Source organism: Heptranchias perlo, chromosome 19 (assembly GCF_035084215.1).
Source record: "Heptranchias perlo isolate sHepPer1 chromosome 19, sHepPer1.hap1, whole genome shotgun sequence".
NCBI classification, from domain to species: Eukaryota; Metazoa; Chordata; class Chondrichthyes; order Hexanchiformes; family Hexanchidae; genus Heptranchias; species Heptranchias perlo.
In genome coordinates, this window is record NC_090343.1 from 11,448,663 (window position 1) to 11,464,990 (window position 16,328).

The window sequence follows — 16,328 nt, forward strand, 5'->3', positions numbered from 1 at the left end:
CAAAAGGAAAGAGTTTCTTTGGTGTGGTTCCCAAATTGTTTACGTTGCTGATTCAATGTATGTCAGAAAGCTCAACTTCTTGGATTATTAAAGTGGTATGAAATTTAAAGAGAACTTCACTGCATGATTTTATATCCTGACAGAAAGCTTCCACGCCATGTAAGTGTGTGGTCCGATGATGGTTTGTTTGCACGAATGCCAAGTCTCTGTGATTTTCAATGATTCACACTGTTTCTTGGGCTGTGCTCGCTGAAACAATGTTTTTTAATACACATTAATTAGTATTGTATTGCTTGAGAGTTTAGGGTTCTATTGCAACTTTGCGCTTCCTGCACTAAATTATAATATAACATAAATTCAATTATAATACTGAAAAAGCAACTTGTGCAATATTCCTCTTTTAACAAAAATATGTCTGTTTTCCTTTATAATTAACGACCTGTTGATGAAATTGCATTCTCAGAAATTTTTCGATCGGAGTTTATTTCTGACTGTAACTTCAAGTCTTAAAACGGGGCCAATCGGAGAACCCAGGCTCCTGTTTCACACCCGCGGGTCCCAGTAATTGTATTGAGGGGTAACACTCATTTCCTAAGGGAAATTGGCAGCATGCCTGTTTTCTCCGCGCAATTAACGACCAACTAACAGAAGAGGCAAAATTCGTGGAAGCTTTAAAACGTGCGGCTTGCGAAAATCCAATTTCGTTAGCCAGTCGTCAATTGCGAAGAAAAACGAGCGTTCTCCTGTTTTTCCTTAAAAGGGGAACTTCACCCATTTTTGTAGAGTGACCAGGTGATCGGGGGGATTAAGGAGCCAGGATCAGCATTTAGTGATGCAGCCCATAATCTTGCTGAAATGCATTTTATTCCCATTTGGGATTGGGTTGTATCGTTTTGATCCCGTGTCTGTTGCCTTGTTGGGATGAAGGACCAGTTTAGTCGTTTGTTTAAAGTTATTTCTGCCCTCTGTTGGATTTGCATTGGTCGCATTCGCATCTGGTTTGCGCCAGAATCGCAGAGCACACGCTGACTCGTTTACTCCGTTCGTATTTCCCGCAACCCCTTCACCCGGGAGCTGTGTGGAGACCGGGAGGGGGTGCAGGCGATTCACATCAAACTGCTGTGACAGCCGATACAATCAATAGACACCTGGTGTGAATCTCCTGCACAGATGGAAATCGAAAGGGGAATGAATGCATCGGTGCACTGACTCAAGGCGGCCCTCTTTAGCTGATCTGCTAAAATGCAGGTTTCAGCAATATGCAAATCGTCATTTTTCATATATATTTATTTTGTTGCAGAAAAATTAAAAAATATCGAGCATCTTGCAGGAGAAAAAAAAAAGTTGCTGAACAAAAGCGGGAGCCCCCAATCGAATGTGTGTGTGTGGAGGGCGACCCCGGAGTCTTTTAGAGAAGTGACTTGGAGCAGTATGAAAGAATCATTCCCAATTTCACTGTGCAGAAGTGACGGCCTGATACAGTCATCATTCAGTATTGGAAAATGATTTTTTATTCGGAAAGCAATAATAAACAGCATCAAAAATAAAACTCCAAACGGGTTATCACAACCCAGATACACGTTCAGAACGGGAAACTGTCTGTCTTATATGATTTACAATCTGCAAAACATTTGCATTTTTTTTTAGAAATTTGCAATTGGATTGATTTAATTGCAGTCAATATAGGATTGCATTTACTGCGTGTAAAAAAAACTACAGATTTTATACAGCTCAGATACACAAGACACTGGTGGTGTGTGTGAAATTGACGATTACACTGTAATCTACACGACAGGACACTTGAGTTTAAATATGCAAAAAAACACACACAAGTTTTCTGCAATAAAATCCGCACGCCGTCCTTTTGATGATAATGGCTATTCCCCCCCCCCCCCTCTATGTGGAAGTGTTGGATGTAAACAGCCCCTTCTTGTCTTTACAGGAGCCAGGGGCGCATTCATGTGGCGATTGTCTAACCGGGTTATATGAGCCGCTAAGCGTCGGCGAGGGGCTGTCCTGCAGGACAACGTGCCTGCATAAAAATACGATGAATTATTAAATAGACCATCTCTCCGGAAAACATTTACAACACAGTAAATCTCAACACCGAGCGGCCGATTTCTCTCCCTTCACTTGCTATTTCCCCGCGCACTCTATCACGCTGTCTCTCTCCCTTTGCCCCTTGTCAATAATCTCTCTTTTTTCTCTATTTCTCATTTACCCATTCTCTTCTCTCTCCCCCGCCCCCTGTCTATTTTATGCCCTTTCCCGCTAATTTTTCTAAATACCGAGGACTGAATCACCATCGTATGTCACTGTATATTCCGTTTAGGGCTGGTTTTGTTTTGTTGTATAATCAGGCATCTTCAATATATACACATAGTTAAAACAAAACTGGGAACGAAGCAAAAGTAACTTGTCTAATGTGTGTGTGTGTGTTAATCATCAGGTAAACATTGCAGCATTTTACGCTTGTGTGTGCCTGCATTTCTGTTTATTTGAAATACTCTTTAGAATAAGTAATATACATGCTTTTGATTTTCGTCGTTGTAAGTTTGTCACACATCTCAAACGTTTAGATTGTGCGAGATGGAGAAATATTAGCGAGATTAGTAGGGCAATATTTCAAAGGGTGAATACTTATTAACTAGATTCCCTGTCTGGATCTAGTTACTTTCTGGATTTTAATCCAAAACTCATACTCCGACCACACGCCTTCCCCTGTGATTGTATCTGTTCTGAACGTCGATATTTGCAGCAACTAAAGTGTGGACAATCACCCCCCTCTTACCCTCTGCACAGGTTGTATTAACCAAAATCCCCAAGTAAGAAAACAGCTTTTTTTCTCAGTTGTAATTTCTATCTGATGACGAGCCCTCAAAAGTTTGATACCAAGTGCTTTGTGGAAAGTCTGATGGTCAAAGCGAGTGAGTCTGACTGGGTGAGGGAGAGACAGACAGCCTGAGAGTAGGGACGATGGGGGTGAGAGAATGTCTGTCTTAAATTTGCATGTGTGTGCTTCTGTTCCTCACGTGTGTGAGAGCATCTGGGAATGTGTGTTGTGTAACGTGTGAGGGGGTGAGTGTTTTTTTTAATTGGTGTTTGTGCACTTGCGTGTTTCAGTGTGTGTGAGGGGCTCAGTGTGCCTGCATGTGAGAGTGAATTGCGTCTGTCTGCATGTGTCTGTTTGTGTGCATGTGTGTGGATGAGATTGCATTGTACGCGTTTGTTTCTGTTTTCTGGTGTATGTATACTACCATTATGCGTGTCTGCCGGTGTATATTTGCGTGTCTCCGGTGTGTGTATGTTAGCATGTATGTGTGTGTGTGTGTGTGTAGGCGTTGTTTTTAATGTGTGAGCGGGTGACAGAGGGAGCTGGTCACTCATCCACTCAGGACATGCAGATGGAGCTCAGGAAGACGGAGGGGAAGGAAGGGGGCGGGTGGTTTCTCGCACTGTCCCACAGCCCCGCTCAGGGCTCCCAGTCATTGTCCCAGCACCAAAGCCTGGGGAAAAAGAAAGAGAAAGGGAAGGGGAGGGAGGCTCATCTCACTCTCAAAGCATCTCCATCAAACCTGCAGGTGCAGGTCAGAACCTAACCAATTTGCAATTGGGTTGTAAGCAAATGATACGGTCTGTATGAAAGATTATTTCTTTGTAAAATACCTTCGCGTCCCGCCTTTAAATAACCCAATATCTAATTTAGCACGGTCTAAATCTGCCTATCGATTTATATATCCTTCCTTTTCTGACTCTATAGATCATCAAAGCCCTTTCCATCTATACACTTCTGTCTAATCCCCTTAACCCTGTTTGTCTCGAACCTCATTACACAGCCAAAGGGTGAAATGTTCTTTCTCTTCCCTTCATTCCTAGAGAGAGCGCCCTTATAATTCATGTCCTCTGGGTACGCGTATCATCACCCCCTGTCATCTAGTGTGATCTACATGTATATGTAGAAATATATTTATCGGCCTCCACATTTATTTATGGATTTAAATCGTGACAACCGATTTCAGGCAGAGAGACCCATCCCAAACTCGCGCAATGAAATCGATCTAAACTCTGTCCCTCTGCGCACCTCCAATAAATGGACCTAGCGGGCGAGCGAGAGGAGATCCCCCGGGCATGGTGTGAATTCCCGGAGCAATGGAGAGGGAAACGGAGAGGGGGGGGGGGAATATTTACAATGCAATAGTGAAAATAATTTTGGGGTGGCGGGGGGAAGAGTTTAATCTAGCGGATTTTCCTGCAATTCGAGTCACATTTAACACCTTCTGTAAACAAGGTACGGTTAAGGGTTTCCATATATAAAGATTTATTAATACCATTTTTCTATTTAATTATAGTTTGCAGGAAACATTTCTGGCAGCAAAATCGCCAATAAATTTGCTTTTCCAAATTCGCCCGGGTTAACAACGAGAGTTTATGTCGATGGGTTTTTACACTAGCAATTATTATTTTAAAAGTCGGTTTTTGAAACTCTTAAATTGGATTCATTTCACAACACCACTTGTACTGTCCCAGGGCTGTAAAATCTGTTGTCACATTCCCTGCCCCCTTGTTATTCTGATGCCCGTTGAATCCCAGCCCGTGTTATCAGAATGGGGGGGAAATTCAGAGACCACATGGGTTCCAATAAAATGTAATTTTATTCCTTCCCATTCCATCTTAAATCGGATAAAAATTAAGATCGGTGGTTTATACAATTTTTTCTCATCGACTTTTAAAGTTATTTCGCACAGGAAAGTAACCTAAAAATCTATTGAATATTTCCTTTTGTTCGAAATGATGGTCTGCGGGGTTTTAAATGCTAAATAATAAAAATGCCCGCGTATTTTTATCTATGATATATAATTATTTGACGTGGGGATGAAGACATTAACTCTCTCGATTTGAAACATCGATTGTTGAGCGATGGGATGCAGCCGGTAAATAGCAACAAATGGATTTCAATGATCTTTTTAAAATCCGCCGCAATTTCAGCAGTGTCATTTCCAGATCCATGCACTTTCTGTGCGGCTAATGTGTCACAAAAAGAGTTATATTTTTATACGCCACACCTCAACTAACACATTTAATATTTCCTAACTGTGAGGATATAGTTTGAAACTTTCTTTTAATTGTCGTTTTAGAAAAAAAACATTGGTTTTCACTCTATGGTGTTGTGCTTTAAAGCGATGTTCTATGGTTGCACATATATCAGGGTTTCGCCAATAGGATGGACCCTGAGAGACCCTTCAACAACTGCCCCCATTATCCGAGGCCAGGAACTACATGAAGGCGGCAGGAGAGCAGATTGGAAGTTTAAAAGTGCCAATGACGGTGAGCTCGTGTTATAAATTGCAACCTCCCTCCCTCTCCTCCTTTTACATACAACAAATAGACTCAGGGGTTAAAACGATACATGTCTGTAATAACTTAAACTGGAGGGTGGGGTCAGGATCAAGGATACATCTAGTAAACCTATCAATGCGGATAAAGCTGGGAATTCGATGTCATATATCACAGCGCAGGGCTGGTATATCCAACGAGATAAGAAAGGGAGAAATGTCTAGAAATATAGGTGGATGGACAGATGGTTCCTGTAGATATTTATGGGGAGAGACTCCAGATCTCGTTTATACAAATTATTTCATTGATGTAGCTATTGTCTCTATAAATAAAACAATTGCCTATAGAGATAATTGGATCTTTGGTACAGAAAATACAAAGGGAGAATTGGAGATAGTTCATGTATCTACCTGTAACCAGTTAGAGATTGTAGAGATAAGTAAGACAGATAGCTATAGTGATAGATGGACACTTGCTATGAAGAATCTATAGGTAATGTAGAGATATAACTATTATTACATTAGAAATATAACTAGCTAGATATTGTAGAACCGAATACCTCTATTGATGAATGGATAGATAGTTCGCATGTACTAGATGGATACAATTATTTTGTGTAGGCGTATCCATTAGTATTTAAAATGAAGTTCTGTATCAGTAACTGGTAAACCGAGCAGTCTAACCTATGTGATTTAAAAATTGCTTACGTACGGCGCCTCTCTGCCCCTTGAAATCATTGTTTTAAAACTGAGTTTCTGTCAGTAATGATTCAGAAATATTTGCAGGCTTGCTGTGGGAACGATAACGGTTCTTGTCCCGCTCTTCGCTTCTGTCGCTGGCTGATTTCTCGTGTTTCCTGCTCTCGTCCCATCCCCTGTGCTCTGATCTGAACACATGGGGTCGCACTTTGTAGAGCTTTTTCTGTGTGTGCGCGTTGAAAACATGCCAGCCCAGCCCAGCCAGGCTGAACCGTGCATCGTCCCAGCGAAGTACAGATGCATGCTGTATTTGTACAAGGACAGAGCAGGGAATCACTGTTTTGAATTTTTGTACTTTTCTTTACAATATCATTCCATAAAGGGGTGAACTTGCAGGTTATATATTACTGCCAGTATCCTGGGGAAAGGGCGAATAATAGCCTGTTAACGATATAGAAAACAATATCGATCCAGTTGGTACAAAGTAACGATTTTCTCTTAAGCTAAATTATAAAGTATATTTTAAGAATGATGTAAAGTGGTTAACTTAACTGCATGCCAAAGCAGGAAGATCACAGGGATTTGATTACCTGGGTTTAGATATTAATTTGCAATTATTACAGGACTTTGCATTTTACCTTCTCAGAACGCGCTGGTTTCGACCTTTGGTTTAAACAACTTTTGAACGCACGGTTTTTTCCCCCTCTCCCTCGTAGAGCAAATACTGCACTTGGCTTCAGGAGAGCGAGGCAGTAAACACAGCGACCTGGCCGACATTAATCTCCACACTGTCACTGGTCTGTGTTACTCTGGACTCAAACGTCAACGTTTGCACTAATTCAAAAAATAACAATATCACGAAAGGGGCTGCGCGGCTGAATGCGATGCCTGGTTTAATGTTAGCGTGTTGGGAGTGTGTGAGCGTGAAAGGAAGCCTGGATTGAGAGAAACTAAGGTGTCTGAGAGTGAAAGTGTGAGGGAATGAGAGGAAGTGGAAAGTTGGGGGGGGGGGGGAGAGAAAGGCAGGAAGAGAGATAGGACAGGCAAAGAGAGAGAGAGAGAGACGGAGATGAAGGCAGGAAAACAGGCAGAGATAGAGAGAAAGCCAGCGATAAAGAAAGGCAGAAAGAGAGAGAACAGAGAGATCGAGAAAGATGAAAGCAGAGAATAAGACAGAGAAGTGCAGAAAAGGAGATCGAGAGAGATGAAAGCAGAGAGATAGAGAACGTCAGAAAGACAGAAGTGCATAAAGAGCGAGAACAGAGATCGAGAAAGATAAAAGCAGAGAGTAAGACAGAGGTGCAGAAAGAGAGAGAAGAATAGAGAGATCGTGAAAGATAAAAACAGAGAGCAAGATAGAGAAAGTCAACAAGACAGAGATAGAGGTGCAGAAAAAGAACAGAGAACATTGTCAGAGAGTGAGAGGGAGGTAGAGGATGAAAAAAAACGAAAAAAAGTGTAGGAGTGAGAAATAAAACTGAATATTCTAAGGTATGGTCAATATATAAACATGACTGTGTGTGTGGGGGGGGGACCAGTCTGTGTGTGTGTGTGTGGGGGGGGGGGGATCAGTCTGTGTGTGTGTGGGGGGGGGGACCAGTCTGTGTGTGTGTGGGGGGGGGGGACCAGTCTGTGTGTGTGTGTGGGGGGGGGGGACCAGTCTGTGTGTGTGTGGGGGTGGGGGACCAGTCTGTGTGTGGGGGGGGGGGACCAGTCTGTGTGTGGGGGGGGGACCAGTCTGTGTGTGGGGGTGGGGGACCAGTCTGTGTGTGTGGGGGGGACCAGTCTGTGTGTGTGGGGGTGGGGGACCAGTCTGTGTGTGTGGGGGGGGGGGACCAGTCTGTGTGTGGGGGGGGGACCAGTCTGTGTGTGGGGGGGGGGGACCAGTCTGTGTGTGTGGGGGTGGGGGACCAGTCTGTGTGTGTGGGGGGGGGGGGACCAGTCTGTGTGTGTGGGGGGGGGGACCAGTCTGTGTGTGTGGGGGGGGGGACCAGTCTGTGTGTGTGTGTGGGGGGGGGGGGGGGTGAGGGGGGACCATCTTGTGTGTGTGTGGCGGGGGGGGGGGTGGACCAGTCTCTGTGTGTGAATGGGGGGGAGACCACCCTGAGCGTGTGTGTATAGGGAGGGGGGAGGGGGAACCAGCCTGTGTGTGTGGTGGAGGGGGGGGGCAGCCTCTGTCTGTGTGTGTGTGTGTGTGTGTGTCTGTCTGTCTGTGTCTGTGTGTGTGTGTGTGTGTGGAGGGGGGCAGCTTCTGTGTGTGTGTGTGTGTGTGTGTGTGTCTGTCTGTCTGTGTGTGTGTGTGTGTGTCTGTGTGGAGGGGGGCAGCCTCTGTGTGTGTGTGTGTCTGTCTGTCTGTCTGTCTGTGTGGAGGGGGGCAGCTTCTGTGTGTGTGTGTGTGTGTGTCTGTCTGTGTGGAGGGGGGCAGCCTCTGTGTGTGTGTGTGTCTGTCTGTCTGTCTGTCTGTGTGGAGGGGGGCAGCTTCTGTGTGTGTGTGTGAGTGTGTGTCTGTGTCTGTGTGTATGGGGACCAGCCTCTGTGTGTGTGTCTGTCTGTGTCTGTGTCTGTGTGTGTGGGGACCAGCCTCTGTGTCTGTGTGTGTGTGTGTGGGGACCAGCCTCTGTGTGTCTGTCTGTCTGTGTCTGTGTGTGTGTGTGTGTGTGTCTGTCTGTGTGTGTGGGGACCAGCCTCTGTGTGTCTGTGTGTGTGTGTGTGGGGACCAGCCTCTGTGTCTGTGTGTGGGGACCAGCCTCTGTGTCTGTGTGTGTGTGTGTGTGTGTGTGTGTGTGAGTGTGTGTGTGTGTGTGTGTGTGTGAGTGTGTGTGTGTGTGTGTGTGAGTGCAGGGAGGGGGGGTCACCAGTCAGGAGCCTCTGTCCCCGGGCTGCCTGGAGTTACCAGCGCTGGGCGCCCAGCTGATTGCCAGCTGATTGGCTCTAATTGTCAAACTCCACTTCCCTTGTTTCTATACTATTATGCTAATTCCGCGGTGTGGGGGCGCTGATTGGCGGAGAGCGGCGGGAGCCCCGCCTCCTGGGGGGGTGACGTGTGCGGTGGGGGTATATACTGTAAAGAATGAGATTTGCAATCTGTGCTAAAAGCTGGCTGATCAGCGGCAGATTGGCTGTGGGTGATTTTTTTTTTATTTTTATTTTTTTTTTTGCAGAGGCTGAGCTGAGCCAGGCGAAAGCAGCAGTCCCTGCATTGCTTTCCTCCCGTAACCTTCTCCGCTTTACTTCATCTCGTCCGGGGGGGGAGGAGGAGGACTTACAACTACTTACACCGGGCTCTGCACCATCAGGGCAACCCCGGGCACTTCTCCCTTCTTTTCCCTCTCCCCTCCCTTTCCTTGTGAATTTTTTTTTTTTTTTGAATGTCCTCTTCTTTCCCCCCCCCCCCCACCCCCAAAAAAAAAACAATTTCTTTTTCTCATCTCGGTTCCTGCAAGCTCTCAAGAGCGGCGGCTTATTTCTAATGCCCGCCCGGCCAGTTTAAGAGGATCGCTACGTTCGGTCTGACAAGGAAGCCAAGCAAGGCGAGCAAGCAAGACTCGACTCTCTCCATGTACTGTGCCATTCAGAGAAGTTTTACTTACTGAGGAGCGTCCGGGGAAAGAAGGTGGGAGAACAACAACAAAAAAAAAAGCACATATATAAACACAAACGGAAAAAGAAGAGAAGACAAGGGACTTTAAAGTATCAGGAACATCCAGAACAGACTCAAAGCAATGACTACAGAGCTGGCCATTAATGCAGAGTTGCCCACCAGTCCGCTTGCCATGGAGTATGTCAATGATTTTGACCTGATGAAATTCGACGTGAAAAAGGAGCCCCTGGGAGTTGACCGCACTGGGAGGCATTGCAACCGGTTACAGCCCACAGGATCCGTCTCCTCCACCCCTATCAGCACCCCTTGCAGCTCGGTGCCCTCTTCTCCGAGCTTCAGCCCCACCGAGCAGAAGACTCACCTGGAAGACCTCTACTGGATGACCAACAACTACCAGCAGCTCAACCCGGAGGCTTTGAACTTCACCCCCGAGGACGCGGTGGAAGCCCTGATCGGGAGCGCGCACGCCGTTCAGCAGCAACTGCAAGGCTTCGATGGCTTCAGGAACCATCATCATCACCACCACCACCATCACCAGTACCAAGGGGTCAACCCGGACGAGCTGGGCAACACCAACGGTCACCATCAGCATCACAGCCACCACCAACAGCACAGCTCCCCGGCCTCCTCTACCTCCCCGTCCTCGCAGCAGATCCAGAGCTCGCCCCATCACCAGAGCCTCCACGCCGAGGACAGGTTCTCCGACGACCAGCTGGTCAGCATGTCCGTCCGGGAGCTCAACAGGCATCTCAGGGGCTTCTCCAAGGACGACGTGATCCGCCTGAAGCAGAAGAGAAGAACCCTGAAGAACAGGGGCTACGCGCAGTCCTGCAGGTACAAACGGGTGCAACAGAAACACCTGCTGGAGAACGAGAAGACCCAGCTCATCCAGCAGGTAGAACAGCTCAAGCAAGAGGTGGCCAGGCTGATGAGGGAGCGAGATGCCTACAAACTCAAGTGTGAGAAACTCGCCAGCAATGGTTTCAGAGAGGCTGGGTCCACCAGCGACAACCCACCGTCTCCAGAATTCTTCATGTGAGTCCCCAATCGCCTGCCATCCTCCATCTATAACACCCCATCCATATGCCTGCTTGAGAATTGTTAGAGAGAGAGAGAGAGAGAAAGAGAGAGAGAGAGAGAGAGAACTATCTGCAACATACCCCATCCATATATTGCCTGTTTGGTTGTATAGAGAGAAAAACAGAAAACCTGCATTTAAAACACACAAAAAATATTAATCCTGCATGCTGGACATGTATGGTAATAATTTCTATTTTGTACCAGTTTACTTTCCATTCGGCATGGCGTTGATTCTAGCTTGTTTTATTTGAAAGAAGTTACCACAGAATAGTTGAACTTTTTACTGCTTTTGCAGTTCTCGGTTTCCAGCTGACGAATATAACAGCTTGTAAATATATGCAACAAGAACTGTGTCCATATGCACTGAACCATTTCAGCAGGCTGTGTTTTTTTTAAAAAAAGAAATATCTTTTTCGGGGGAGAGGGAGGGGGGGGGAAGGGAAAGTTGAGGGCAATTTTCCGCTGTTTCCAGAAACCAACATTGTAATTTCAGCGCCTCTTCTCTTTTTTTTGTTATTTTGGTTACTTTTCCTTTGTTATTTTGTTTGTTAGTTGCTGCAGAATTATACAGAAACGGACAGATCTGAACGTACACCAAGATTAGCAACATTATTTTTTGTGCCATTAATGTGTTAATTTTACCTGGCGCTCTGAACATGGGCGGTGATTGCTTCAGAATTTAGCAGATTTGAGACTATGACACTTTTTTTTTGTATAATAGTTTTTTTTGTTGCTCGATTTGTCAACTGTTCATCACACAGTAGGAAGCTGTATTTGTTTTATAAATGCGGTTAATTTCCTAAATCCCTGCCAATCGGGAGAGAGAGAAAAAAAAGGTCAGGTTTCGGCTCTGTATGTTGTAAATCCAACGCATTAATAAAATATACAGTCACTGCAGTAAGAATGTTTTAAACTTTTAAAAAAAAATGTTGATTCAATTGAAATTGAAACTATTTTATTACTGACAGTGTACGAAGGCTCCATTAGCCAAGCTGGCCGGTTAAGGTCTTTTTTTTACACCAAAGTGATGCTTTAAAATGTACACTGTTTAATTCTAGATAGCATGGATTCTCTTTTAGTTTTGTGCAAGGTCAGTGTGTATGTAATAAGAAGCACTGACAATATGACCAAAATGAAAACTCTCTTTGTAAACTGCGCACCGCTGAGCGGGTGCAAACGGCGTCTTACCTGAGTGGTTTTTTTTAATTATTATTAATAATAATTGTTAAATTAACACGAATATAACAGGACGGCGTGACAGCATTTGTGCGTCTGTACTTTTTAAATAATGTTAAAGGGTGATTTTTTTTCGAGAGGCGAGAAGAGAGAGAATAAAACATCGACTGTAGTGATTGAAACAATCTTATTCAGATTCATTAACTATTATACCAGACACAAAAAAATTGCTCCCATAATTTCTGAAGAGATCATAAGCAGACCGCTTATGCGAATGACAATGCCTTTCAATTATCTGTTCCGATCTGGAGTATTGTAGTGTTATCCAAAAAAAAGAAATGGTTTCTGTCTTTTCTCTTTTGTTCTGTGAAGACTGTTTTTTTTTCTATTATATGCTTATTAAAGTCATTCAAATGGCATTTATTTTGACGACATGCTTCTCCGATGTCTTTTATTCTCACCTCCACTTGATCCTTTTTTTCTTTGTTTTGCTTATTGAAAAATAAATTCACGTGTGCAAAAAAAAAGTCGAGAGGTGCAGTCAAAGTGTGTTACATAATACATAAGTTCAAACCTGCTTTATTACTGTAACATACCCATTTGTGTTATCTCCACTTCTATTACCATTATCACCCTGGGTGCCTACACCCTTAACATACATTTGGCACTCAGAACCATTCTGACAATATGCCAAGAATTATACTTTAAATCCCACAGCAATAGCAGATTTGTTTTTTTATGTCACTGGAAAATCATTGCCTTTAATCTGTAACATATTAGATATACTTGCTGTTGTAAAACCAGTACTTAAGCACAGAGTTCAAATTTTGATTTTTGTTTTTTTGCATTAAGTGGGCACACTTACTGGTTGAGCATTATTTTGATGATTTTTAACCGCTTTCTGTGCCAGTTATTGCATGCTAGCTTGGGAAAGCTTGAGAGGAATATTGTTTGTGGGAACTGCCAGTGCATATTAATGTCCTCTCATGCATGCATTGAATGAAACAGTGGGGCTAATTGAACAACAGTAATAAGAACATAGAAAGAAAAGCTCTTGGTATGTTTAGCATGCTGTATTCTGTTTGAATACTGTGTGGATGGAAAGTTTTCAGAGGTCGGAGTTCGTTTATGTAGGAGGTGTTTATGCCATATCAGTAGCCGTCATGAATTTTAATTTTCATTATGAAATGGACGTTTCTAATGGTGGGAACAGCGAAGAGGTTATCCAGTTTGCCCCATAGTTAGCTGAGTGCCAATAAAGCATATTGTCTTTAATCGAAGTCTCGATGCAAAAAGAAAGGTAGATAATGTACAAAATTGCTGCAGTGCTTTTTTTTAATGGTCTTGCGTTGTCATTCCGTTGTCCTGTTTGCAGCAACTGTAAACTTCACGTATTTGGTACAATTTCAAGGTTATGGCAAAGAGACGCATGGACCTCTTTACTGTGTAATGCTGTAAATTGGATGAAATTCACGTCGTAGGCAGCATTTCAGCAGGATACATTGATCGTAGCAGAAATCTGAGAGAGGCGGCAAATAGCTGATGCTTCAGAATGTGATCATTTAAGCCCGGCCTTTGCAATTTTGCTAAACATACATCCTATTTTTTTAAAAAAATAAGTAATTTAAACTGTTTTGGCAGGTAATTATGCAGGCTTTTAATCAAATAATTTTGCATAAACATTCTAGGTTATAAGAGACACACTAAAACTCAACATCTCAATGCATCTAAAGCCAACTTAATAAAAAACACACACATATTTAGCTAGCGCTATGATGAAATTATTTTTATACTGCTTTCATAATCCATCTGGTGCACAAACCACAGGACTGCTTGAAGACATGAAAGTGAACAGCATAGAAAAGGAAAAGAGAAGTTGACAATTTAGGAGATTGCGTATTTTGGACTCTCTAACCAGTGGGTGTATGAAATGCTGCGATATTTAGCAGAGTGCATCAGTTCCCTCAGCTAGTGTTGTTGTGAACTAACTGTTCCCAGCTGTTTTAGGCTGAGTTTTCAGGACATTGGCTGCTTGACTTGCTGTAGCGAGCTGGTTGGTTCCTAGTGTTTGACACTGAAGGGTCAGGGCATCTCCTCAGGAGTTGCCGGTGTCAAATTACTGATCTAAGATACACAAGATCACTCAGCGGAGATAACGTTCGGCCCTGACTTCAGCAAGAAGAGGCTCTCTCTCCTCTGGTGCAAAAAATGTTAGGGCCTGACACCGAGAGCGGAAGGCAGAAAGCAGTGTTTATGACGGAGTCACACTTCTACTGAATGTAAAATGTTTTCTTTTTTTAAAAAAAAAGACCGCCAAAGAAATTGCAAAATAGGGACGCTTTTTTTTTGGGCTAAATCGTTTCAATAATAGGAAGCGAAACAAAAGAAAAAAAAGGCTGAAGTCAGAGAGCCACTACAGCAGAATAGCTGACACTGCAGTAGTTAAGGCAGTTTATAACAATGTTATGCCGTACGAATAATTTGCCTTCAATAAAATTAACCATGCACAAATACTATAAAATTGAAAGCATTGTTTCACATTAAAACTGATTACAAGAATCAATTATTTAAAAGTAAGGCCTTTATTAATTCTGGTGATTTTGTGATCCTTTTCCTCTTTAAAGATGCGCCATATCAATAAATGTTGTTTGCCGATTCGAGTGCAGTATAATCATTCCATTTACACACAATTATATTTATATTTGAACATGATTCCTCCAGGACATCATGAAATCTAAATATTATTTTGCAATGCTGTGTCGAATGAAAGAAAAATGGCATTGATGCAGCGTTTTGTACGCGCAAAGTTAATTTAATGTAGTACTTAAAAGAAAAACTGCTGGTTACAATGTAAACGAAACCCAAACTAAGAGGCGATGCTTGAGTCAGTCATTATTGCCGATATAAAGTACAAAGTACTGTTCAGCAAAGGCAGTTTCTATTTGGGGATAAGGGGAGCGAGTCAATAAACACGCAACATTTTAAAAAAATAGTTTAACATGCTTAGATTCAAATAATCAGGGCTGTTGCAATATGTCTGAGTGTTATGTTTTCACATAGCTAAGCTCCCAACTCCATCATTGCACTGTGTGACTGTAGGGATACTTCCCATGTTGCCTTGGTCCTCTCTGCAGAGCTGCAGTAGCATCATTTCTGCGACATATTCCTGGGATTAGTAACATCAACGTGAACAACACCAAACAAGTGCCAGCGTTTAATTTACGAAATAGTAATTTAACCGTTTTTGGCCTAGATTTGAAAACCTAATGTAAACCGATGCGTTGAAATTCCATGTGGCATGAAGGGACGTAAGGGTTTTTTTTGAATAATCGTTTGGGAGTTTCAGTTAAAATGCCTTGCGCACTGGATAATGGAAACACTGCATACGAACATTCACCGCATACAGTGAACACAGCAAACAGACACCCGCATGTCTACTAAAACAGAACAACGGCTCACACACTGATTCATCTCCCATTATATTCTTGACAGTTGCATTTGGGAAATATTTTGCTCTTCGTGCCTTGCTCATCATGTTTGCATTGGTGATCACGGGGTGACAGTCTGAACTTTGGCTCTGTATGGTCAATCTAAAGTGGGATAGAACAGGGACATTAATCATTGCTAATATCATCTGGGATGCACTGCCTGAAAGGGTGGTGGAAGCAGATTCAATAGTAACTTTCAAAAGAGAATTGGATATATACTTGAAAAGGAGAAACATGCAGGGTTACGCGGAAAGAGCAGGGGAGTGGGACTAATTGGATAGCCTATCAAAGAGCCGGCGCAGACACGATGGGACGAATGGCCTCTTTCTGTGCTGTATAATTCTATGATTCCATATCCAGCAAATTAAAAAAAAATACTGGTCCATGTACCTGTGAAGATTGACAGCAATTTTATATCACTTTATGATATTTAGCTCTGCTCACTGCTGTTGGCTAATATTCATAGTGTATGTGCATGTCTGTGTGAATGCAGTTGTGATTTTTTGTTAACGGGTAGGGCAAGTGATTTTATTTTTTGCAGCAAGTAATTTGCTATTGCTCAGATTCACTCAGTAATGGCATTCGCACTGCCTTTGGGACTTCATGTGGAAAAATTTGCAGTACCTGCACAGCACGTTGTGCTGCATTTGGTTGCGTGTCGAAATTCACAGGGTTTGTTGTGGGATGTTGCACTAAATCAAATCACTTACCCTAATAGTGAACAAAAGTTCACATTCTGAATATTGTGGCATCGCAACATAAAATCTTTCAATGTGACTCCAGTCATATCAAGTTCTTACTACCGTTTTAGACTGCAAGAGATGATTTGTGCACGGTTATGATGCATTCTGAGTTCAAGCAACCATTCATTATCCCCCCTCCCCACCCCTCAGAAAGGAAGTATTCGTTCTCTTCCCATACCGCCACGCAATGCTGCATTCATGTAAAATG

At 43.3% G+C, this 16,328-nt stretch overlaps 1 protein-coding gene across 7 annotated transcripts in view; it reads left to right on the forward strand.

Moving 5' to 3' along the window:
* Nucleotides 1-2,645: 2,645 nt before the first annotated feature.
* Nucleotides 2,646-16,328, forward strand: part of LOC137335163 (transcription factor MafB-like) — a 289,042-nt gene continuing 275,359 nt past the window's right edge. For 3 of the 7 annotated variants that reach the window (XR_010966350.1, XR_010966349.1, XR_010966351.1), the window contains exons 1-2: nt 2,646-3,633; nt 5,136-5,325. Coding sequence is in view for 4 of the 7 variants with exons in the window: in XM_068000321.1 (XP_067856422.1) it covers nt 9,755-10,672 (918 nt within the window). In the remaining 3 variants the exon portion in view is untranslated. Of the gene's footprint in view, nt 3,634-5,135; nt 5,326-7,093; nt 7,524-9,193; nt 12,322-16,328 lie in introns of those variants that run through there. The other 4 variants (XM_068000321.1, XM_068000322.1, XM_068000320.1 and 1 more) reach the window with 4 other exon arrangements.